General features: G+C 47.4%; 1 protein-coding gene across 4 annotated transcripts in view; it reads right to left on the bottom strand.

The window, feature by feature from the left end:
* Nucleotides 1-705: 705 nt before the first annotated feature.
* BANP (BTG3 associated nuclear protein) overlaps nt 706-25,181 on the bottom strand; it is a 973,724-nt gene continuing 949,248 nt past the window's right edge. For all 4 annotated transcript variants that reach the window (XM_085637629.1, XM_085637628.1, XM_085637630.1 and 1 more), the window contains one exon: nt 706-1,253. In XM_085637629.1, coding sequence (XP_085493755.1) covers nt 1,182-1,253 — 72 coding nt within the window. In that variant the 3' untranslated portion in view covers nt 706-1,181. The remainder of the gene's footprint in view (nt 1,254-25,181) is intronic.

Consider the following 25,181-nt stretch of genomic DNA (forward strand, 5'->3'; position numbering starts at 1 on the left):
CAACTGCTGTGCAACATATAAAAAACACATTGACAAAGCCACTAGATTTCGCATAGGTGAAACATATTGAACTTGCCAATGCTTGGTGGTCTATAGTAACAGGCCCACAAAGGGAGTGATCGGACATCTCCCAAAGACCCGTTAGTGTACTTTGTGCCCTGGGAGTGCTGCATAAGCACAAGTTATTTCGTTTTACTTAAAAATATAGGAAAAAATGACTCACAATCCCAGCTCAATCAGAAAAAAATAAACAATGTAAACAAATGTTTTACATAATTCTTTTAGGGCTTCTCCCCTTTAAATATGGAGAAAGGGAAGCCTCGTCAGCCAAACAAAACACAAGAATCTCTTCAGGTAAGCAATCTTTTCTGCTCTCACAACGCTACCAATTCTTTTGAAAGGGTGTGCTAACAGATATTTTGCCCACACGTGCAGGGCGATAACAGCTGTTAATTACTCTCACCTCCTTGTTATGCACCCTCACCTGTGGACCATATATTCGAGTGAGGAGAGTTAACAGCCTGGATTGTCTGCTGGGGCAATAATGATGAATTACGTTTGGCAGGAATAAAGACATCCTCCAGTGTCTCTTCTAATATACCTCTCCCCAAAGTTTACCAGTGACTAAAACCAAACAATTCACCTTCCCCACCAGCAACCTGACCATTACATTAATCTGGCTGCAAAGAAAACACTGGTAAGTGATTTTTCTTTTAACACTTCCATTTGATGCGTTTTTTTTATTTTCATTTTTTTCTTATAAACGCCAAAGCAGACAAACAAAAAAAATAATCTATTCCGAATTGGGAAGATATTCCAAGTTCTTCATTTTGTGGCTGCTACATCGGCTTCCACTCCAATTTCTCGTGGAAATTCAATGCGAAAACATTCTGTGCAAAGGGCATTCAAGATTTAGAGAGTGGGTTCAGCAGTGAGGTTGGAGGGTTCTTCCATTTTCAGTTCTCAATGGATGGCCATGAAGATGTAGCCCTTGGAGAGACCAGTTGATCGGGAGCGCTCCTTCTAGTCTTGCTCTGTCCCGTGAACGTCTTAGTACATGAAGGCGCAAGTGGCTGGTCATCACACATTTTCACATTTCAGCAGGCAGTCAAAAGCTGTCCGTGTTTAAAGACAAAGGTGTGCATTGCTTCCTAGGTTTACATGGCTTCCCTGGTCCAGTTCTACTCAAGATCCATGGCTCCGGGGTCTATATGCAGCTCTGGCGGGATCACGGATTGTAGGGAATCGACACCCTGGAACGAAGACAGACACAAGCATTAGTTTATAGGTCGAGAAGAGACCACCAAATCAATTTGTATACCTCGGACAATAAGATTATGAGCAAACTATTTAAATGATTCACGCCTCGGGGAGAGGGGGTGAACAATTGTTATGGAGTTTGTGATTACCTGAAAGCAATTACAGAATGGATTTGATATGGTGGCCGCCATAACACTTGGTCATTTGTCATGTTATGGATTTGAAAACTCACTTTAACACATTGTTCCAGTCTCTCTCTCTCTCTCTCTCTCTCTCTCTCTAGAGAGAGAGAGAGAGAGAGAGAGAGAGAGAGAGAGAGAGACCTCCCCACCCCCTCCTCACATGCAGTTCTTATTTTTGGATTTGAGGAGAGCACCGAGGCAAATTCAGTTTTCAGTGTGCACTGTACTTCTTTCTAAAAATGCTAATAGTTGATTTGTTTTAGTGTCGACCTTTCTATGGTAACAATTTCCAATTCAGAAAACAATTTAAATAATTTCTCTTTCCCCGCCAGGAGTCTAGCTTTATTGTTATGTTGGAAGCCACAATACAAATGGCGGAGCCGTGCACCGCACCTTAATGCCTCATTGCATGCACGTAGAAAGACCAATGACTGTCTCTTCAGCTTTCATATAATGTTGTCCACTAAGCCACAGTCTGCCCTTCCCCCCTTCTATATTGAGGCAACGTGAAAGCAGTAGCGTCTTACTGTGAACACTGTATAACGATAAGGCCTCCAGTTCCCCGGTTTTATGAATTTTCTCACATAAACCGATTAGGAAGGTCGTTTCCCTGTTTATTTCTTTTAAAATGCAGTAAAACGGTGGACTGTTTAGCACTATACATCTTGACTGCCAGTCCAACCGCTGTGCAGAGTGAGAGCACGGCGTTTCACACCTCAGGGGCGAGTTTGCACTGAAGCAAACATAGATCTCAGGGGTGAGTTTCCACTGAAGCAAACATAGATCTCAGGGGTGAGTTTCCACTGAAGCAAACATAGATCTCAGGGGTGAGTTTCCACTGAAGCAAACATAGATCTCAGGGGTGAGTTTGCTTTGTGAGTTTGCACTGAAGCAAACATAGATCTCAGGGGTGAGTTTCCACTGAAGCAAACATAGATCTCAGGGGTGAGTTTGCACTGAAGCAAACATAGATCTCAGGGGTGAGTTTGCACTAAAGCAAACATAGATCTCAGGGGTGAGTTTGCACTGAAGCAAACATAGATCTCAGGGGTGAGTTTCCACTGAAGCAAACATAGATCTCAGGGGTGAGTTTGCACTGAAGCAAACATAGATCTCAGGGGTGAGTTTCCACTGCAGCAAACATAGATCTCAGGGGTGAGTTTGCACTGAAGCAAACATAGATCTCAGGGGTGAGTTTCCACTGCAGCAAACATAGGTCTCAGGGGTGAGTTTGCACTGAACCTAACATAGTAGTGAATGCACCCACAGAAGGTAACTCCCAAATGATCCACTCAGATCCGCTGGTATTGCCCCAAGAAAGAAGAGAGGCTGACCCAGCCGATCAGTTAATTGCTACCAGTGGTGATTTGCTGGGAATTAACAAAGTGGCAAGGGAGCTAGATGAAGGTGGGACACCTCAGGGTCAGGAGGGCATAAGCGAGGAGTTAAGGGTGACAGGAGACTTTGACAGGTTACAAGTCACTCCCCAACAAATGGACCAGGCAAGGAAGCCAGAGGGTGGTTTAAATGTTATTTCCTGGAACACGGCTGGCTTGGCAAGCAAGTTTCATATCCAGGAGTGGAGAGAATATATCACCGAATTCGAGATAATAGGCCTCCAGGAAACCTGGGTAACCGAAAATAGCCCTTACCATATACAGGGCTTTAAATGTTTTTTTACCCCAGCCTTAAAATCAAGATCTGGCAGAGCCATTGGGGGTTTATCCTTATACGTAGATTTAAGGATAAAAGGCAAGTGGACAAATATATTAAGCCCATCTCGCAATATACAGGCCGTAAGGTTTGAGGGGCAAGGTCTTGGCCTGATACTACTCAACATATATAACCCGGGTGAAACAAACGAGGAAGAGGATATTGTGGGAATATTAGACACCTTATTGAGCAAGGATTACTCACAAGCAAATGGAGTAATGTATCCACATTATATAATTATGGGTGACCTAAATACCCACTTATGCTCCTTCCTGGTTCCCATAAATCCAGACTGGTCGCGCTGCCCCTCGGTTAAGGGGCCTCATTTTGCCCACACAACAGCAGGTAGAGAATTGAGCAAACTCCTGATTAGCCACAACATGGAGCATACCATGGATATGATGGCTATGGGAAGTGATGGCTCCCTTCCCCCTACCTTTAAAGGCAGAGGGTGTTCGTCAATTATTGACTATTTTTTGGTGTCTAGATCCCTTAAGCGCATGGTCATAGCGGTTGGAATAGAGTGGAATCCATTCAGTGACCACAATCCCCTAATAATGAAATTACAGTATCAGGCAGTAGCCAAGATAGGCACAGTGGTTGGAGTTCATGAGAGGGCAACAGACCAAGGAAGGCGGCTCAAGTGGGCCAAGATTGAGGGTGTAGCATTCTATAGAGATCTGATTGACCAAGGGAAACAACCAATTGAAGATTGTCTTGATTTAGCAATTGAGGGTTCTCAATTATTGTGTGCATTCGGGAAGATCACCAGCCTGGTGGATAAGCTTTTGACCACTCGATCTGTAAAAAGAACCCCAATTCAACCGAAATGGTTTGATAATGATTGCTCTCGTGCACTCAGAGAGCTAAAAAGCTGTTTAAAACAAAGGCCCAGGAATAACAACAGGGTTACTGAGTGTAGAGCAAAATACAAGGCTGCAATAAAAAGAAGGAAATTGGTTTTACAGGGAGAAGTGTGGGCAGATTTAAGGGAAGCGGCTGAATCTAGGGATCTTTCTAAATTTTGGAGTATCATTAACAAACCCTGCTTTCATGAAAGCAACACACCCGAAATCAGTGCAAACATCCTCCCGGAGCAGTGGGTCGCACACTTTAAGAGTCTGTACAATCACGAGAAGACGGCCACGGTCATTGTGGAGGATGTCACATTAGAGACCCAGATAGTTGAGTTCACCCTAGCTGAAATCACCATAGGAATCGAGGGCCTATCAAAAAATAAGGCTCCAGGCCCCGATGGGGTCCTCCCTGACTTGTTTATCAGCAATGTGGAGTTGTGGGCCCCCTTGATGACCAGGGTAATAAATGCAGCAGTCATGTTTGGTCTGCCGCGATCATGGTCAACTGCTACCATTATTACCATCTTTAAGAAGGGTAATAGGGATAACCCCCAGTGCTACCGGCCTATTTCTCTCATTGATGTCTCCGCAAAGATCTTGGGAAGGGTAATCCTTAATCGATTAATTGAATGGACCGAGGACAATGATATTGTCTCTGACATTCAATATGGATTTAGATCTGGGAGATCCACTAGTGATCAATGTCTTAATTTATACATGCTAGTCGCCAAGTATACCATAACAAGTAACGAATCCATTTATTTAGGATTCATGGATTTGGCGGCTGCCTTTGATCATGTAAATAGGGAGAAATTGTGGCTAATGATGACCCAACTTGGTATCGATCAGGGATTGATCACCATTCTCAGGGAGCTACACAGAGATACCACAGCTAGGGTACGCTATAACAATGAAGGGGGCCTTACTGAAGCTTTTGGGTGCTCAAGCGGGGTAAGACAAGGATGCATTCTTGCGCCCTTTTTATTTTCCCTTTATATTAATAAGCTAGAGCAGACCCTGATTGCTTTAAACACTGACTGCCCGAGAATTGGAACGCGCCAAATACCAGTTTTACTATACGCTGATGACGCCGTATTGTTAGCCCGTACCCCGAAAAGCTTACAGATTTTAATCGATGGCTTCGTGAAGTTCATGGGATCCCTAGACCTCTCAGTAAATTTGGGCAAATCATTCGTGATGAGGGCAGGGAAAAAATCTTGGACTACATTTATACACAGAATTGGGTCTCACACACTGGAAAGTGTACAACTCTTCTCTTACCTAGGGATATTGTTTGATGAGAGATTAAAATTTACATCCCTGGTAGAAGAGAGATGTGGGAAACTGATATCTTCATATGGTGCAGTGACCAGCTACGGGCGCAGACTAGGTAGATGGTCCCCAGAACAAGTATTGCATTTGTATAATTCCATCTGTTGTTCTAAAGTTCTGTATGGAGCTGAAGTCTGGGGCTTTGTTAATACCACACAACTACAGCGGGAGGAAAATAAAATACTGCGGTCCTTACTTAAAATCCCGCAGAGTACCCCAGCGATCATTGCCCATAGAGAGCTAGGGAGACCATATATCGAAGACACGGTCAAGCTCAGACCGATCCTGGCGTGGCTCAATATTTGGTTAAACACAGAAGCGAAGTTAAGTAGACTAATATTGAGCGACTGTCTAGGAAGAGAGAAATGTATGAAGATACCCTGGTTTAAATATGTAATGGTTACCTTAGAGAAGTTGGGTCACTTAGAACTTTTCACCAATCCATCAGTGATTAGAGCCCAGGACAAACTAATGGTAAAAAGTCTGTTTGTGGCCCAAAGGAACTCAGCCAGAATGATGGAAGAAGGGTCCAAGAGGTCAGTGAATTTGCACAGTCAGATCAAGAGCACATTGGGAATGGAACCCTATCTCTGTTTATTGTATAATGCACAGGATAGATTTTTAATATCCCGTTTTAGGCTCAATCTTTTACCTTATTTATTGGCGGACCCACAAGGGTACACGGTATCGATTGAGCAGAAGGGTGCCTGCGGCTGCGACAATCGGTCTCCGCAGGACACCCTTCATTTTGTATTTTTCTGTTCTTATTACTCCACACCCAGGCGAAGTTTTTTAATTGATATACTGAAAAGGGCTAAATTGACACAGGCGAATTCAGCATTATTGTTTTTGCAAAGGGCAGCTGACCCACTGACTCTGTGTTGTATATTGAACTTTATCAAAGTAGCACTGAGACTAAGATTAACTAAAGATCAGGTTTAAACCGCGTCCGTTTAGAAGTGATGTATCTGTTAGGTGATATGACTTTTTTATTCTGTTTTATCTTTATCAAATGTTCTTTCTGATTGATTTAATTGCTTTTAAAAAAAAAAAAAAAATGAATGAGACTCTGTATTGTGTACATGTGCTTTTATGGTGTTTTTAACATCCGAATAAAGAACTATTGATTGATTGATAGTAGTGAATGTGTACACCCATTGGGACTACAGTCTGTGAAATATTGTGCTATTGCTTCTGGCACTGAAACCCAACAGCCTTTCAACAATGAGGGTGCATTCATTTCTTAAATACATGTTAAAATATACACGTTGTAAATTATTTTCCACAGAATAGAAACAAAAACCTATATAAATATAAATACGGTGTGCAGATACGAAGTATGGATGGATACAGCTTGAAATGCCATACCGCAAAATTCAACAAAAATGGGCACAGAATTTCTAATCCTCATTGTTATACCACAGCTTTCAACTTAAGCACCATCAAGCACGGAATCCCCTCTATCACTGCATATCAGACTCTAAAGGGCCTTCAGATACTGATGTACTACAGTATGGAATGCTGGTACAGTAAATTGTAATCTAGCGGATTCATTTATTTATGAGGTTTTATATAATGTGAACATGGAAAACTATTACAAACCAACTACATAGGAGACGAGGGGGTCTCCGACTTGTTATAATGTTGAAGTTTTGCTTCTTTTATTTTAAAATGTGCAAATGTATGTAACTCAGGCACCTGCTGCTATTCTGTTAAGATATCCTACTGTATTTAGTTTACTTTTTTTACTCTTACTATATAATTTTAACTACTTTCTGTGTACCACATGCTATTGTTGATGTGCTTACTCTGTATAGCATTAAGTTGTCATGAATGTAAGCACTAAGATGCCATGTTTGTTCTCTACCTCGGTGGATATCTACTCTCCCCTCCCTCACACCTCCCTACCTCAGAACTGATGCTTTCACATGTCTTATTGGATTCTTCTTTTTTATAATGTTGCTCTGTTTTTTTTGCTTACGCATTATGTAACTCGGAAACCTGCTGCTATTCTGTTTACATATCCAGTATACCGTTTACTCCTTTTACTGTTACTATAGACTGAGTTACTTACCTTCGGTAACGCTGTATCTGGTAGAGACACAGTCTAGCCACAGATTCCTTAACTTAAAAAATCCCCAGGTGTCAGACTGGATCCGGAAAATCTTTTTCCTGAGCAGTGCCTCTGCACACCGGGGGGCCAGTGTCGTCCGGCTCCGTCCTGACCTCGTGCACAGAAGTGACGTCAATGGAGTTATATAGGTCCCAACCAAAAAGCAGGCTGACATAGGTTTTCTTGTGTAAAACTTTTCAGCGCCACAACGCGGAGCCACTACAAAAACTGTGAGAGTATAGGAACAGTGTGCCAAAAAAGAACAAAAATCTGTGAAACAATAATAAGAAGAATTCATAGAATGATGAGAAAACTCACCATGTGAAAAGGGTACTCAACACAAGAAGGGACCATGTTGAAAGAGTACTCAATACTTGAAGGGACTGCAGGGAGCGAACAAAGCACCCGCCACTAGAAACAGTCTCGCCGAAGCGAAGAGCCGTGCCCCTCCGAAGAGGCAATGGCAGTGGAAATGAATGGCATGAAAAACGAAGGACAGTTCGTACCACAGGATGAAATTGTATGAAAGACAGTCTGTAACCACAGGACGTAACTGTAAAGGACAACAAGACTGGAACAACATGTCTCATGGCGAGTGACCAAAAGTGAGCAACAACAGAGAACGTCCACCACACTCCCCACAATGACCTATGAACTGTAGCATAGGCAAATAGACCCTCAACCCAATCGACTGCAGCATAGACAGTGAGACGAGGCGGAGGGAGGGGTGAAGAACATGAGAATCTCCACGCCAGAGAACCAGGGCGGAAGAGCATTGAAAGCACATAACCTAGCCACCTAAAACGAGAATGGGTTGCGAGCCAATGCGCCAGAACAGAACAACACACCCTGCCCCAGAGGCAGGTGCACCAGAGTACCCCTCAAAAAGACCAAGGCCACCTGTAAGGAGGCAAGTGGGCAGAACCACACCTGGAAGGCCCTCACAGAATGGGGAGGATGGATGGGCGTTAAGGACTCCGCGGCTAGACTGTGTCTCTACCAGATACATCATTACCGAAGGTAAGTAACTCGTTCATCTGATAGAGACATCTAGCCGCAGATTCCCTAACTTAGAATAGATACCAAAGCCACACCCCATTGGAAGAGGGCCTGCAACTGAAAACCCACCAAGTTCCAAAGAGAACTAAGCCATCAATAACATTGACCAAAACACGGTGGGGACAGTAAATACCAGCGCGGCTGGCTCCAGAACAATGAAGCTCCGCAGGGGAGCTATAAAAAAGGGGAGGCAAAGGCACCACAACCCTGCAGAAGACAGACGAGACTTCACTCGTCCAGGCAGGAACAAAAGGAAGACATGGAACCAACAAGGTCAGTGCATAATGGAAGAAAGTGTATAAACGTCTGCAAAAAGAAGTTAAACTGAGCACCAGATCCCATGGATCCGCAATAGACGCAGTCCCAGAGAAGGGACAAGACAGTATGACAGCGTTAGAGCATACAAACCAAACATACATCACAGTGGATGCCAAGAAAGGAAAGTGAGGGAACAACGTCATCATGCTTAGATATACAGAACCGTGACAACCAGGAGAAACATGTATCTGGATGACAGGATACACACAAGGAGACAGTGTGTACCATGAGAACTACACCACACCTGTGCAAAAGCCCAAGAATTGAAGCATCAGGTAGTCAAGCCGCCAACCGTACCCAGCAGTACCCACAGTAAAGGAAAAACCGAGAAAACCGGGGAGACACATAGGGCTCGCTCCCATAAGAGAGAGAGAAATTTGGGGTAAAGACCCCCAATACTAGGGCAAGTGAAAACCTAGTAAGCATGCTCTCTCACTGTGGATAAACTCAAGACATTATATATATATATATCAAAACCAGTCCAAACTTGCAGATAAAGAAGGCGCTGACTCCGTGGTTTGGTTACCAAAGCAAGATAGATTTATTCCAAAATGACCCAGACGCGTTTCGGCGGCGGACCGCCTTGCTCACTATACTTATATATAAACAAATTGAAAGCAAGGGGAAGAACTCGAAGAGCATGCCCCAGGTAAATAGATACTCCACAAGAGGTACCAACAGCACCAGTGTAAAGCAGGACACAACAATGTCAAGACACCGAAAGAGCGACAGCATCCGTTCAACAGGGAAGGAACCATGGCCTCCCATGAGACAGGTGGGGACACTGACTACTACACTCACGAGGAAAGAGTGAAAATACACAGACATAAGTCTGACGGAAAAGAAAGCAATATCGCGTTTAGTGTCGACTGGGAACCCACAACCAGAGAAACACCTGGAGTGGAACACAGACCACTAGGGCACAGTGGGTCAGAAACCAGCAGCAGTGACCAGGAGCAGAAGCACCCAACACTCTGCATGGCAATTATCAAAGGGATTGGAGTCCCTGCCAGGGAAGTGCAGATGGAAATAGAAAACAAGGCAACGCATAACAGTGACGTAGCGGCAGACATTCCACTGCCCATACACAAAAACCCCACTGGCCCGAGCCATGGGAGAAGACGTAAGCACTTCCCAAAACCAGGCATAGACCAGAATAGAACGTAGCCAAGACAGGGGTGCAAGGAACACCGCTGTCACCCTGTGACAGTGAATATATCTTGAGTGTGTACAAACACGGAGAAACTGTTCCGGAACGGAACAGAACAACACGCCCCCAAGGGGCACGTGCCGACAGGCAGAAAGAGCACAGCAAAGCCAAAAGAACACGCCATGGAGAGCCAGGCGTAGCAGAAACCCAAACACTTCGGGGAAATGTGCCTCCACAGAGGCAGGGGAGAGCTACGGGCCAACCTGTAGACGACAACCGAGAAGCCCCAGGAGAGAGCCGCACCAAACCCATGGGTCTCACCAGAGAGGGCGCCCTACCACAGTAGGAAGAGTGGGACGAATCAGGAGATCTGCAGTATAGACAAAAAAGAATAATTCTGAAGAAGACTCAGCGGAAGCCTTCAAAACTTCCTGTGTCAGGTAGAGCAGCTATACAACAGCTAACAAGTATCCCACATAGGGTATGGCACATCCCTTTAAAAGCAAGGGACACCTCTTGAGACGAGCTCTTAGGCAGAGGGCTCAAAAAGAAATGCAGAAACAGATGGCCAGCTGTAGCAAAAGAAGGACAAGATGGCGAAAAGCTGCACAGTCCGTCTGGGTAATGACGTCTTGAACCTAGAGACGGAGCACCAGAGAAAGCAGTGACAATACTGCAACCAAGTGCAAAGTCCACACAAGGACTATAAACCATGGAACGCATGGAAACTCAGACATGAGAAGTTGAACTGCCGAGTCAGCATGTCTGTCGAACAAGGTGACCCCATCAAAGGGCAAATCACTATGGCGCTCCTAGACATTGGCAGGGAAACAGCCATCGCGCAGCCAGGCAACTGAGCGGGCCATTGCTCAACCCACCGAATCAGTGGTGTCCATGTCCGACTGGATGAAAAATTGCACCATTTCCCGGCCATCAGGAATCAACCGATCCAAGTCAGTCCGAGGACCCTCCGGAAGAGAGGGGAGGAGGCGCTCAACCGAGTCCCAAAGGGCAGCAGTAGCTCGCGCAAACACGCAAGACGTGTTCAGGGATCTAAGGCCTGCTCTGCTGGACGCAAATACATGGCGGCCACGCGACTCCAACCATCGAGACTCCCAAGAAGGAGGGAGTAACGGAGGAGGGGCAGAAGGCAAGGAGACTGAAGCCGCCTGAATCACCAGCCCTTTAACCCTGGAATGGAGGGACAAACAGGCAGGGTCATCTGGAGCAGGGCAATGTCGATGTGCAATAGCACGATCCACCGGTTCCTCCAAAGAGGGCCTCTTTCAAGTCCCCAGAAGAGTGTTGTATAACGACTCGCCAAATGGCAACAAGGGCTCCACTTCGACGGTGCCCTGGTGGAGTAAATCCTGCAAGGGATCAGAGAGCAGAGAGACTGGCTGCACTTGTAAAATGTCCGTAGCCCTGCGAATCGCCCTCGCAAAAGCTGCACTAGCCACCATGGCCATCCGAGGTGGTGAAAACAGGTCATCCGTAGGGGACAGCATGAGGCTAATCCTGCCACCAAAACGTGGTGGCTCTACAGCCCGAGGACATCCACGGCCCTGGCAGTGCATGGGGTCCTGCCCAGAGGGACAGCGAAACAACCCTGGGGTGGCAAACCCACAGGTGCCTCCTTAGTTTCGGCCTCCACATCCTCCACCAATCAATGATCAGCTGGGGATGGCACCAGCATCTATCAGGGTTGAGACAGCATCGTCTCGACATCGATGACCCCAGGAGGAGCCTTGTCCGTCCGGCGTTGGACCGGCGTCGACACGACCTCCACCGAGGTGGGAACCTGCGGAGAGGAAAAGAGTCGAGAACTGCGCTGCAGCCTCAGCCGGCATCAACACAGGGAGCCTCACAGGGCTGTGCGAAGATGACATGGAAAGCTTGGGATTGCGAGTAGGATGCCCCTCCGGGCCATGTCCCGATGTCGCAGCAACTCCGGAACCGGAGTCAGGGTGCTCGACCGGTGCCGAGGGCAAACCCACCGGCTAAATCCCAATCTGAGCCCCTACCCCCTCTATGGGGCCCGAAGGCGCACCAGGGAGAGGGAGTGGCCCAAAGATGGATAGTAAGGCCCGAGAATAGGCCTCCATCTGGGCCCTAGTTGCCCCAGCGCCAGGAAACAGCAGGTAAGTGGGGGTCGGCTCCTGAGGGCCCATGTCCGATGGAGACCAGGAGCAGCAGGCCCAGCCGCCGCGTGAGGCCCGCGATCTCTGTAACTTCTTTTTCTTGTGCTTACCTACGGCAGGAGAGCGATGTCCGGGGGAATGACTCCGCGACCTGTCCCGAACCGACCCCCCAGCACGAGAAGGAGACCAGCGGTGTGAGGGCTCCGAACGGGAGATCAGGCAGACAGAAACTTCATGCGACGTTCCCGCAAGGACTTCAGCTGTCGGCAGGCATCGTGGTGCTCGCCTAAGCACCACATACAGATCGCATGTGGATCTGTCGCCGACATCTGCCGCGTACAGGATTCACACGTCTTGAAGTCTGAAGGCATCACACACTGTTCCTGGTCGCCAAAAGGCGTTGAGAAGGCCTAAAAACAAAAAACAGGCAAGAGGTAACCGCTTCTCCGGATCCGCATTGGGACACGGAAAAGAAGAAAAACTGACGTTAGCATGGCGGGGGCGGGGGGATGTATATGGCTCCATTGACGTCACTTCCGTGGACGACGTCAGGACAGAGCCGGGCGACGCCGCCCCCCGGCGTGCAGAGGTACTGTTGAGGAAAAAGATTTTCCGGATCCAGTCTGACGCCTGGGGATATTCTAAGTTAAGGAATCTGTGGCTAGAAGTCTTTATCAGATTCGCTTTTTATTTCATCTCTAGGGACCTCTTGTTATTGTGCTTACACTGTAAAGCGCTCTGATACCTTTGGGTCATGTTCGCGCTATATGAAACTCATATATAAATAAACTTATCAGCAAGTGTTCAAAATATGTCTTGTGCAATACAGTCCAAGCGCAGTATAGGTTGTTAACCTCCGACAATCAATGTATACCTCTAGAAATCCATCATCAGATTGCCATTTCACAAATACCCCTGGTGATAGTAACAAACACATACACCATTAACCATTTCTACTTCCACCTGAAGGGCTTGGGCTTTTGCTTTTACGCATGAGTCCCCCCAAAAGTACCCTCTCTAGTTAACTCCGGGAAAGCTCTCACATCATTAGTCCACTGAAGTGCGCCTTGAAGCTCGAGTGTGAACATTTGTCAGAGAAGATAATTGTCAGTACCAGAATAGCTAACAGAACAATGACGCAGGTGCTCAAGTGGGAGAGCTCTCTCTACAGATGACTAAGCCTAGAATATTTTCTATCATAAGAGAGCATAATACCCTTTGAAACACGGTTGCTGGTGTTTTACACAAGCAAAACTGCACTGCGACTGCTTTACCATCAGCACCACCCTCCAATTTCCACCAACAACAGGAAATGCTGAAACAGGCAAGCCCTTGGTGTCGGAAAAAAGTACCCTGATCTCTAGAATTACAAGTTTATTATTACAAATTAAACAAATGGCTAACACTGATGTGTCTCTCCTCCGGGCGCCTGACCACAGCATCCACACGTCTCAAGTGTGTGTAAATAGCAGGTCCTGCTTAAAGCCCAAATGCACCTCCTACTAGGGCAAAAAAGCTAGGTCTGAAACATATTGAGCAGTATTAGGTATTGAGTTAGCCCCTCTTTTTTTAACTTATTCCCACATGGAAACAGGAATGAAGTTATTAAAGTTCCACCATCGGTATATTTTGCAACAGCTTTGTAATGAGAGGGCAAATCACCCTCCTCGTCTTATTCAAAACAGCTACTCAACATAGGACTCCCCGAGTGAAAACATCCAAGAGCGCCCCTGCTCAGCAGGGTTGTAGTCCATGCCAGTCGCAATGAAGAGGAGTCCTGTTATGACGCATGGAACCAGACTGGTGAGTGAGAGCTACCATCCTTTAAAGCAGTGAAACTCATGCACACCAATCCCATTGGCTAGAAAAAAAGACACGATTGCATGAAGTGTCACTTATAAGAAACTCACATGCATTTTTACTTTTGCCTTCAAATTGACCTTTCACTAGTGCAGGATAAATATTTGAATAATGTCCTGTTCTCCCTGTAGATTCTCTATTGATTAAACCCACCCCAAAGTTTAAGGATGACTTCTAAATGTGTGAAATGCTAGTCAGAGTAGGAGCTCTTTCGTGAACATAAAACCACTCAAAAGCTGAAGACAAGGGTGATAACAGTGTACAAGTAAGAGAGAGGACCACTAGTCTTAGACTGATGGAATAGCACCATCTAGGAGATAGACAGGCAAATACATAGGGAACTATTAGTGAGATGTGAAAGCAGGGTGGGAAAAACTCCTACCAGAGTCGCCTCCCATCTCCAGCACAGGGGCTTCCACATGCTCTTCAAGCTACGTCTGATCACCCTCTAAGTTTTGGACTGATGCTTCTGGTGTTTCAACTCTGAGAATGAATTCACTGAGGCAAACCAGACCTCAGTGCCAGTGTTCTAACCCTTACAAAATGTATGTTGAATTGGCTACCCCAATTGGTATAAGCTAACTTACGTATAAGTCCCTAATATATGGTACCAAGGGTACCCAAGGCATGTAAGACAGAGTGTCCCCCCAGGGCTGAAGCACTGGTTGTGCCACTCTGTGTGGGAAAAAGTACAAAATGGATCCCAGCGTGCCACTGCAGCCTGGAAGAGTAGTTTCAAACTGCTAGCTCGAATTTGCCATTCAAGCCAATGGTAAAGCCCCCACTTCCCTTCACAATATATGTAGGACTCCCCTAAGGAAGGCCTGTGGAGCCCTGAGGCAAGGAGCTGTATTGAATATGCTACTTACCAGTATGCATCTGTTCTTGGCATGTAGGGCTGCTGACATTCATATCTGTGTATAGATCGCCGCCTAGTGTTGGGTCCGGATGTTTGCACGTTGTTGTCCTGGAAGAGTCTTCGAAGTATCCTGGGATAGGTGACTCCTCCCCTGGACTACAGTGCGCATGGGCATCCTCTCCATCCTCAGATTGTTTTTCGCCATTGTGGCAGTGATGGAGTAGATACAGAAAGTGATGACCATGCTTACAGTAATTCTGAGAGCTGCAGCTGCTACAGGCGCCGGGAGGGTGGGAGGGCGATATGAATGTCAGCAGCCCTACATGCCAAGAACAGATGCATACTGGTAAGTAGCATATTCAGTTCGAGGCATGTGGGCTGCTGAATTCATATCTGTGCATAGAATATATAGCAGTGCCCTCTTATTAGCGGCGGCTACCAGTGCCAGCTGCAGCGGTCTGAAAAAGAGTTTTGAGAACAGCCTGTCCTACAGCTGCCTGCTGTTTTGATTGCACATCTCCACAATAGTGTTTGGTAAATGTATGTGTAGTGGACCAGGTGGCTGCTCTACATATGTCATGCAAAGGAATGTTTCCTAGGAAAGCCATTGAGGCCCCTAACTTACGTGTTGAGTGGGCTCGTGGGGGAATCGTTAAAGTACGTTTAGCCTTTTGATAGCAAATTTGGATACATTTAACGATCCATCTGGCTATTCCTGCTTTGGAGATAGCGTTACCTTTGTGGTGTGGGGCAAAGGCAACGAAAAGTTGTTGTGTTTTCCTAAAGGGTTTGGTCCTGTCGATATAATACATGAGGGCTCTTTTGACATCTAGTGTGTGGAGTGCCCTTTCTGCGACAGTTTGTGGGTTTTGGAAGAAAACGGGCAGTTCAATGGTTTGGTTCATGTGGAACTGCGATACCACCTTTGGCATGAATTTGGGGTTGGTACGTAGTACGACCCTCTTGGCGTGTACCTGTATAAATGGCTCTTGAACGGTTAGTGCCTGGAGTTCACTAACTCTCCTCAAAGAAGTGATTGCTACTAGGAAAGCTACTTTCCAGGTAAGGAATTGAATCTCGCAGGAGTGTAGAGGTTCAAAGGGTGGACCCATCAGGCGTGTGAGGACCAAATTGAGGTTCCACATCGGAGCCGGTGGGTGGCTTGGAGGAATGACCCGTTTGAGTCCTTCCAAGAATGCTTTGATGGCAGGCACTCTGAATAGAGAGAGGTGCTGCCTGGTCTGCAGATAGGCTGATATTGCGGTCAAATGGACACGTATAGAGGTGTACGCCAGATTGCATCGGTATAGGTGTAATAGGTAACAAATAATGTTCTGGATGGATGCGTCTAGCGGGTTAATGTCATTATTATTGCAATAAATGACGAACCTCTTCCATTTGGCTGCATAGCAAGCTCTGGTAGTGGGTCGCCTGGCCTCCTTAATGATGTCCATACAGTCAGGTGGCAGGTTGAGGTAGCCAAACTCTAGGACTTCAGGAGCCAGATTGCCAGGTTCAGCTGTTGCGGATCTGGGTGCTGAATCTCTCCATGGTTCTGCGTCAAATGCTCGGGTTTGATCCGTAGCCTTTGATGCGGCACCACGGAAAGTTCGAGAAAGGTGGTGTACCACGGTTGGCGCGCCCACGTTGGAGCAACCAGGACGAGCGTCAGTGAGTGTTGACGCAGTTTGCGTGCCACCAGCGGTATCAGTGGTGCTGGGGGAAAAGCGTACGCAAATCTGCCGGACCAGTTCATCCATATCGCATTGCCCTGCGACTGTGGATGTGGGAACCTGGCGGCAAAGCTTTGGCATTTTGCGTTTTCGCTTGTCGCGAATAGGTCTATCTCTGGATGACCCCACTGCTGGAAGTACGGTTGGAGTACTGATGGGTGTAACTCCCACTCGTGCATCTGGTGGCTGTGTCTGCTGAGCAGATCCGCCATCTGGTTGTCTTTGCCGGGGAGGTGTTCTGCCATGAGGAACATGTTCCTCTGAATGGCCCACTTCCACATGCTCTGAGCCAGATGAGACAACTGTGGAGAGTGTGTTCCTCCCTGCTTCTGTATGTAGTACATGGCGGTCATGTTGTCCGTCCGGATCAACACGACTTTGTTCCACAAGTGTACTTTGAATGCTTTCATAGCGAGGAAGATTGCCATCAGTTCTAGGAGGTTGATGTGCATCTTCTTTTGTTGTTGTGTCCATAGTCCCTGCACTGTGTAATGGAGTACATGAGCTCCCCATCCCTGGAGAGATTATCTGTGGGACAGGCTCTTGGAACGGTCGGCCCTTGCAAAGGTTTTGTGGATTCCACCAATGCAGAGAGTTGTATGCCCGACCGCTCACCAACACTAGGTCTTTCAACTGTCCGTGAGCCTGATTCCACTGACGTGCTAAGCACTCCTGAAGCGGGCGCATATGTAGTCTCGCGTGTGGGACTATGAAGATGCAGAAGGCCATCATGCCTATCAACTGCATGAACACTCGCGCGGGCAGGGAGTGTTGTGTTTTGAACTTGGAAATTAGCATTTGCATGCTGCTGATTCTCACTAAATTTGGCTGAGCTGTGGCTGCCAGAGTGTCTATAGTTGCACCAAGGTACTGTTGTACGTGTGCGGGCTGGAGATGGGATTTTGGGTAATTCAGTGAGAACCCTAGACTGTGAAGGAGGTGAATGGTGCGGGACATGTGGCTGGCACATTGCTGGGCTGACTTCGCTTGAACGAGCCAGTCGTCCAGGTAAGGGTAGACGTGTATGTGCTGCCTCCGTAGGTGTGCCGCCACAGTAGCTAGGCACTTTGTAAACACCCTTGGTGCCGTTGTCACGCCGAAGGGAAGGACTCTGAATTGGTAATGCTGTCCTTGAACAGTGAACCTGAGGTATTTTTTGTGTGATGGGTGAATGGGTATGTGGAAATACGCATCCTTGAGGTCCAGTGTGGCTAGAAAGTCTCCCTGCTTGAGCAGCGGGAGGACTTGCTGGAGAGTGAGCATGTGAAAATGCTCGGAAAGAATGTATCTGTTTAGGGGTCTCAGGTTTAATATAGGTCTGAGTGACCCGTCCTTCTTCGGTATTAAAAAGTACAGGGAGTACACCCCCGTACCTTGCTCGAGGACGGGTACGACCTCTATTGCGCCTTTTAGAAGCATACTTTGCACTTCTTGCTGTAAGAGCGTTAAGTGCTCTGAGGACATAGGACGGTTTTTTGGAGGTATTGTGGGTGGAGTGGAGGTTAGTTCTAGACAGTAACCGTATTTGACAATATCTTTGACCCACCTGTCCGTGGTGATGGAGTTCCACGTGGACAGGAACCTTTGTAGCCTTCCCCCGACAGGTGTTATGTGGTCGGGAGGAAGGGAGAGGGCGTCACTGCTTGTTCTTGGGGGAGGACCTGGTGTTGCCGTAGCCGCGTCCTCTTCCCTTTGTACTGGAGCCACGATATCCACCCCGGGTGTTTTTATCGTAGGTGGTTTGTGTATTGCCCTTGTTGTATGTCTGCTGTGACCCCTGTCCTCTACCTGCTCCTCTATTTCCGGGGCGACGAAAGGAGCTGCTCCGAAAGGACTGAGTCTGGAGGGCCCCCATGGACTTTGCGGTGTCCGTGTCCTTTTTTATTTTCTCAAGGGTGGTGTCAACCTCCGGTCCGAATAAATAGTCGGGGTTGACAGGCTGGTTGAGTATATTATTTTGCACCTCAGGTTTGAATCCGGAGATTCGCAACCAGGCATGTCGTCGCAGCATGACGCTTGTGTTAATGGCCCTGGCAGCCGTGTCTGCGGCATCTAGTGCACACTTGATGGAAGCATTTGTGAGTAGCTGTCCCTCTCTGATAAGAATTTCAGCACCTTCTTTGTACTGGTCAGGGAGATGTTGGAGTAGTTGCTCCAATGTGTCATAGTGCGCTCTATCGTAGCGAGCGAGGAGCGCTTGAGTGTTGGCTATGCACCATATGTTGGCAGCCTGGGCGGCAACTCGCTTGCCAGAGGTCTCTAACACCTTGGACTCTTTGTCCGGGGGAGGAGCGTCACCTGTCGTCTGCGAGTGTGCCCTCTTGCGAGCATTCGCTACGACAATGGAGTCTAGTGGTAACTGGCCTCTGATGTAAGTAGGGTCCCCAGGCACCGACCTGTATTTCTTATCGATCCTGGGGTTTATCACTCGTGCCCTGGTGGGTTCTTTGAAGATGTCCTTGGCTGGTTTGAGGACCCCTTTCAACATGGGCAGAGTTTTTACATGTCTTTCTGAGGATGCGAAGGTGTCCATAAGAAAGTCGTCCTCGATGGTGTCAGAGTGAAGCTGCACTCCATGATTATTTGCGGCACATTCGATAAGAGCGTTGAACGCTGCAGTGTCCTCTGTGGGAGATGTTTTCGCCCCATAGAGTTGTGGGTCCTGTGCATCTAGAGGTGCACTTGGATCTGCAGGGTCGCCCCAAGTTTGATCAGGGTCCTGTTGGTAATCAGGGTCTATGTCTCCGTGGTAGGGGACTTGGTCACCCATGTAGTCCTCCAACACATCCGTGTCGGAGTGCGTGGGAGAGAATGATTGTGGATCCTGGTAGGGCGAGTGGAAAGATTCGCTTAGGAGAGGTTCTGAGTCCACAGGCAGCTTCCTTTTTAGTGGGATCCGGAAAGGGTCCAAAGGTGGCTCCGAAGTTATCCTCCGGTCGTGGATAACCATCCTGCCGGTGTTGGCGTCGATGACATGTGACGGAGACGCCTCAGCAGGTGTAGTTGTGGTGTGGGTGACCCGTGTCCTGAGTTAGAATATTTTTGGTATCGTGGACGGAGGCAGGCCAAAAGTAATGTTGGCTGGCGCCGAAGAGGCTGCTGGAGCTTTTATTGGGCCGGAGCCTGACGTGTCCTGGAGGACCGTTTTGGTTTTGCTGCTTTGTGCTGCAACAGGTCGCACTTGGAGCGCCTTTGAGGCTTTCGCGCCGACCAGGTCTGTAGAGGCGGTCGTGGACTTTTTCGGCGCCGGTGGGTCATCGAGTCGAGGGGCGGGAATGGCCGTCGACGTCTTCGATGCATGAGGCTTTGGTGTTGCCGTGGAAGCGATGTGAGACGCAGCCGGCAGTGTGACCTTTGGTGTCGGAGTCGATGGCGTCGACGCTGGGAGCCGATCAGGTTTGTTGGCACCGAAGGCCTTTTTCCGTATGCCGACTCCGACGTCGGCCGTTTCAAGTTCGGCACCGAAGTCTCGCTTGGTGCGCTCGGTGCCGACGCGTTTCGCTGGCGTCGAAGGTGTGGAAGGCCTCGATCCGACCAGCGCCACTTTTGGTTTCCGTTTCAATTGAACCAGTGCAGCTTTCGGTTTCGGTTTGGAAGAAGGGAAACCAGCCGGTTTAGGTAATAATGGCTGCCGCTGAATGTCCGAGGCCGGGCCCGAGGGCAGGGCCGAAGAACCGCGGGATAGGTCTCGGGTAAGGCCCGAAGGCGATCCCTCGACCGGAGCCATAGACTGTGGCACTGGGCTCTCTTCAGTCTGAACGGGTAGGCCTTGCTCGTCATTGGAGCTACTCTCTTCGGCCCCTAAGGCCTCATCGTAGTCTCCTACCTCGGTGTCGTCTTCATCTCTGCGAAAGAGTGATTCGTCGACGTCGTTCGATCCGGAGTCATGTTCGGAAACGGGACTGGAGGGTAGGATCTCCAATTCTTCGACATCTTCGGTCTCGGCGTTGAAGATGTCTGCCGGGGCCGGTGCCGCGTGCTGCGCTTCGAGTCTTGCCGCTCGTCGATTCCGTAGAGTCTTCTTGGAACGGAACCGGGCACAGGCCATGCATGTCGATTCGTCGTGATCCGGCGAAAGGCATTTGTTGCACACCGGATGGACGTCGATGTGGGGATATTTCGCATTGCATACCGGACATCTCTTGAACGGTGTCCTCGATTCCATCGTCGATGTCGTCGATGGGCAGGTAAGATGCGAAAAGTCGGTGCTGAAAGTTGGTAAACTAACAAAGGAGTATCGAAACCGATCGAGAAAACAGTACCGACGCGAACTAAAGGCCTTTTGGCCTCGATAAAGTTTTTCCTAACTTGAGTTAAGATAGCACTTCCGAACCCAATGGCGGAAAAAAACAATCTGAGGATGGAGAGGATGCCCATGCGCACTGTAGTCCAGGGGAGGAGTCACCTATCCCAGGATACTTCGAAGACTCTTCCAGGACAACAACGTGCAAACATCCGGACCCAACACTAGGCGGCGATCTATGCACAGATATGAATTCAGCAGCCCACATGCCTCGAACATTATTAAATAGAACATATGCTTTTGATATGTCCTGACAGCAACACTTCCAAATTGGTTTTGCTGGGGAAATGTTAGTAGGCCCATTGGTAAATACAGAGTTGCTGGCTGACACCTCAGTCCAGCTAACTTTTAAATGGGACTACAAGTGCTTAATTTGAGCCAGTGATTTCTCATGCCTGGCACCAGAACTTAATTGTCAGCACCGGTGCTTGTGACAGTCTGCCTCAAGGTGGTGCTGTCAGGATAATTTAGAGATGATCATGACAACAGTTATTTATTAATTCAATATACATTAAAAATGACTATTACCTGCCACCCAAGGCATTCTTATAGATTTTGGGTCCTGAAATAGTCTAAATTGTCACACCTGTAGAGTGTGATGGTTAGTAGTTGTGCTGTTTCTATCATTGGCAGCATGGCAGGAGCAATGTGTGGTGCAAGCTGCAGTGGGCCCCTGATGAAAGCCCTGGCACATATTTTTTATTTTACAAAAAGTACTAAAATGGGTACTTCAAGGTATCAAAGTAATCGTGGCATTAAATACGACTTCATGTTGAAGTCGAATTCAATGTCACTTTTAAGAAAAGGCAAGTTTTAGAAAGTTTCCCCTATGTTGCCCAGTGGCCTTGCATAGTTACTGGCCACCAGACAGTATTCTGCTCTCCCGGGGAGTAGTATGAACGATTCTCAGGCTCAGGAACAATAGAAGTCTGCTATAGGGAAAGCTGTTACCTACCCCTTGCAGCAAACCACTCAGGCTGTTGGCCCAAAATTAGAGCTTCAAAGGCAAAGCCGCCTATGGTGGGCAAATGGCAATCACGCTCCTGAGGGGTTGCTTCCTCGTTCAGGTAGACAGGCTGGCAACGAGAACAGAGAGGGTACACCAGTGCCCAAACCTTTTTTTCCACGACCGTGTAGCCCACAGGTAGCCACACCTGTAGGGTGGGCTACTAAGTTCCTAACATCCAAAGAAGGTTTCAGACATCTTGAAAGTGGGTACAATAGTGCACCATGTGAAGACTAGATGTCACATGTGGCAGCACATCGTCACAGGGCCAGAGGGATCCTGGTAGCACATTGGCTAGTCATCGAATCATCCCCCAGGGAATTTTCTGGGCATAAATATGGCACCCCTGGCACCCTGAACCTCAGATCACACCGGAACTGGTGAAAGAACCAAAGAAAGACTGCCCTGCTGAGCCCTGGACTTGGCAAGAGAAGCTGCACAGTCTGCTGGACTGCACCTGCTGTACCTTTAGCTAACAAACAGGGGACAGTGCCTTTGTCTCCTGGCTCATGGAAAAGTCGCTCCTGAGCCCCAGGCCAAAGAAGTGCCTTCAAAGGTTGTTTGGGTGACCCCCAGGAACCTGCACCAGTCCCCATCAAAGCTGAAGAAGCCCACATTTCGGCAAGTCAATAGCCACGTTCTAAGAATCGCAACTGGGTGCTCCAAGAGCAAAAGTACCCCCAGACTCCCTCACCCCTCCCGTCTCTGTTCGACCCAGGAGTGTCGTCTGAGTCCAGACTGGTTGCCCAAAAGGGACACCAGACTTCACCAAAGTATACCGATGGACATGCTGTGTACGGAGATCGGTAGTTCAGCCACAGCTGACCTTCTACTAGCTCGAAGAGGACTTTGAGTGACAAAGACTAGTGTTGCCCCTACTAACATGTGGACGGAGGATTAACTGTAAGGACACCCCCATCAACTGCACAATATGGGAAATAAAAATAAATTCAAATCACTTACCAGCCGCTTCACTCCAGCTGCAGCCACCTCGCTTCTCCTCTTCCGTAAGTGGATGGACCTGAAAGCACAGGCAACCAACCCAATCCTGACGCTGCTCTCATGCTATGAGAGAAGCGCCATAATTGGTCTGAGCGGTCTAGTTTGCCGCTCAGACAGTGCATTGGAGCTGGTGGCATTTCTCTAACCTGGTTGTGAAACACAGCTGAGATGGAGAAACATAAGTGGACATGTCAGCTTGGCAAACTGACATGCACACTTGCAAGTGCATCTACCACTCCTTCTCCCCACTCCCATGGCCCGTCCTCACCCCTCCCACGTAAGCAGCGCACACTCAGAGATAAATAAAACTATAATAACAATGTTTTATTATCGTTTTATTTATCATCTGCTGGCAGTAGGGTGACGCTCCTCCGCCACAACGGAAGAGCCGCCACTGCCTACACTAACTAACTTAGCGATGCTCATTTAAGTACGCACTTCCTATGTCAAGCATACGGTCCTGACTCAACACATTCACATTTGCCTAGTCATCACACCCAACGGGGCCAAAATTAAATAAACAACGTTGATAAATGCATTCATGCTTTGATTGTAAAGTTGTGTGCGCTCGCTAAAGTGATATGGACAAATGTGGGACGTCACATAATAAATCATAGCTAACGTTCACTCAGTACTTACTAAGATTAATGCCTCGCTAATCAGTCTCATGTCTCACAATTATCATTTTCTAAAATATTAAGAAGATAGAGCAAGGCAACAGCAGTAATTTCTACAAATGTGTTTGCAAGCATTGCCCTCCGAATTAAGATTTTGCCTGTAGCAGATACTGTTTATCAAAGTTCCTGCTAGCAGGCAAAAGTGAACCTCTCTTTCCACACTTCATGTTTGGCCAAGCAACATCTACACCGCGTCGTTTCTCAACTGAAAATTAACATATCAGTAATACATGGATCAGGCACGAGATTCCTTTCATTCCACCGGCAACCACCCAAGTTTACCACCATTTAGTCCAGAGGGTAGGCTCTTCAATCGTTTCTTGATTCGGAAACAATACACATAACTAGCGGTGCTTAGCCCCAGTTCCAGGGAGACCCCTATACCTGGCACTGTTCATCAGTACAGGTATAACATTCACCCTTTGATTATTCACCAGCTTTGATGGATTTACTGTTTTTTGCGTAATTGACAACGAAGTCCCTGACAGTCACCCTCTTACCAGATACAGAATTCTGGTATATCACGTATACAATCGTTTCCAAACCTGCACTTACATTACAATTGATTTTTCTAATTGGTGCCTGGGACACATAAAGGCAGTATGGACACCTGATGGAGTGTGCAGACCTCCTGCTGTGCCTTGGGATAATGATCGACCAATCAATCGGTCAAGGACTTATAAAGCGCGACTATTCACCCGCGAGGGTCTCAAGGCCCTGATCCTAATAACCAAATAAAACTTAAAAAGGAGAGCGGAAAATGTGGACAAAACTTTGTGCATAGACAGATTCAGACTTGCACAGTCCAAAGTACATTCACTTCAAGAGCATAATACTGGGGTACATGGAAACATTACGTTAATGCATAGCATTAGTGTAGGCTGGAACTTGCCAATATACATTACTGCAGGCACTCCCAGAAGAGTTGGCTTGATGTGTTCTGGTAGCGTCAATATCTTCACATACTGGGTACATTAAATAAACATGTTGTTTCACTTTTGCCATCCCCAGAGCCCATCTTTTTCAAAAACTATCTGCTGCAGAAAGCTGGATAGAAACTCATTACCTATAATTTGAGACATTTCCCATTTGTTCGGGATCAGGTATTCCCACAGCATTTTCCTCCTCGCGGGGGTAGCTCGACATCATACCAGCCTAGCCCATATTGGTTGCTGTATTCCTGACTGATTTGAGTTGTCTCTTTGGTTACTGTTGCCTCCAGATTAAATATTAGAAGCTCTCAAGCTGTATGTTAGCCTTGCCAACTCCCGCCGAGAGGATTTCATTCAAAGCACAAAGTTTGCAACAAAAAAAAAGATTCCTTCGAAGAGCAGTGAGGCCACAGTTCTTCAATACTCAACATACACTCCTCAGACAAAACTCATTCTTCAAAGATTTATTTTGACCTACCCACACTATTAATTAGAGGCAGTTCTACCCTACACTCTTTATGTTTGCAACCTTCCCAATCCTAAATTCATACTGTCCTTGAAACAGGTTCTCTGCTTCGGGGAGAATTTCCAAATAAACAAAGCAAACACTGTACACCAGTGCTTGAAATGGAAAAATAGAAGTGCAGATACTCTGTACCAGAGTACCTGCTTGTTTCTGAAAAG

The sequence above is a fragment of the Triturus cristatus genome, chromosome 12, assembly GCF_964204655.1.
Source record: "Triturus cristatus chromosome 12, aTriCri1.1, whole genome shotgun sequence".
Classification (NCBI taxonomy): domain Eukaryota; kingdom Metazoa; phylum Chordata; class Amphibia; order Caudata; family Salamandridae; genus Triturus; species Triturus cristatus.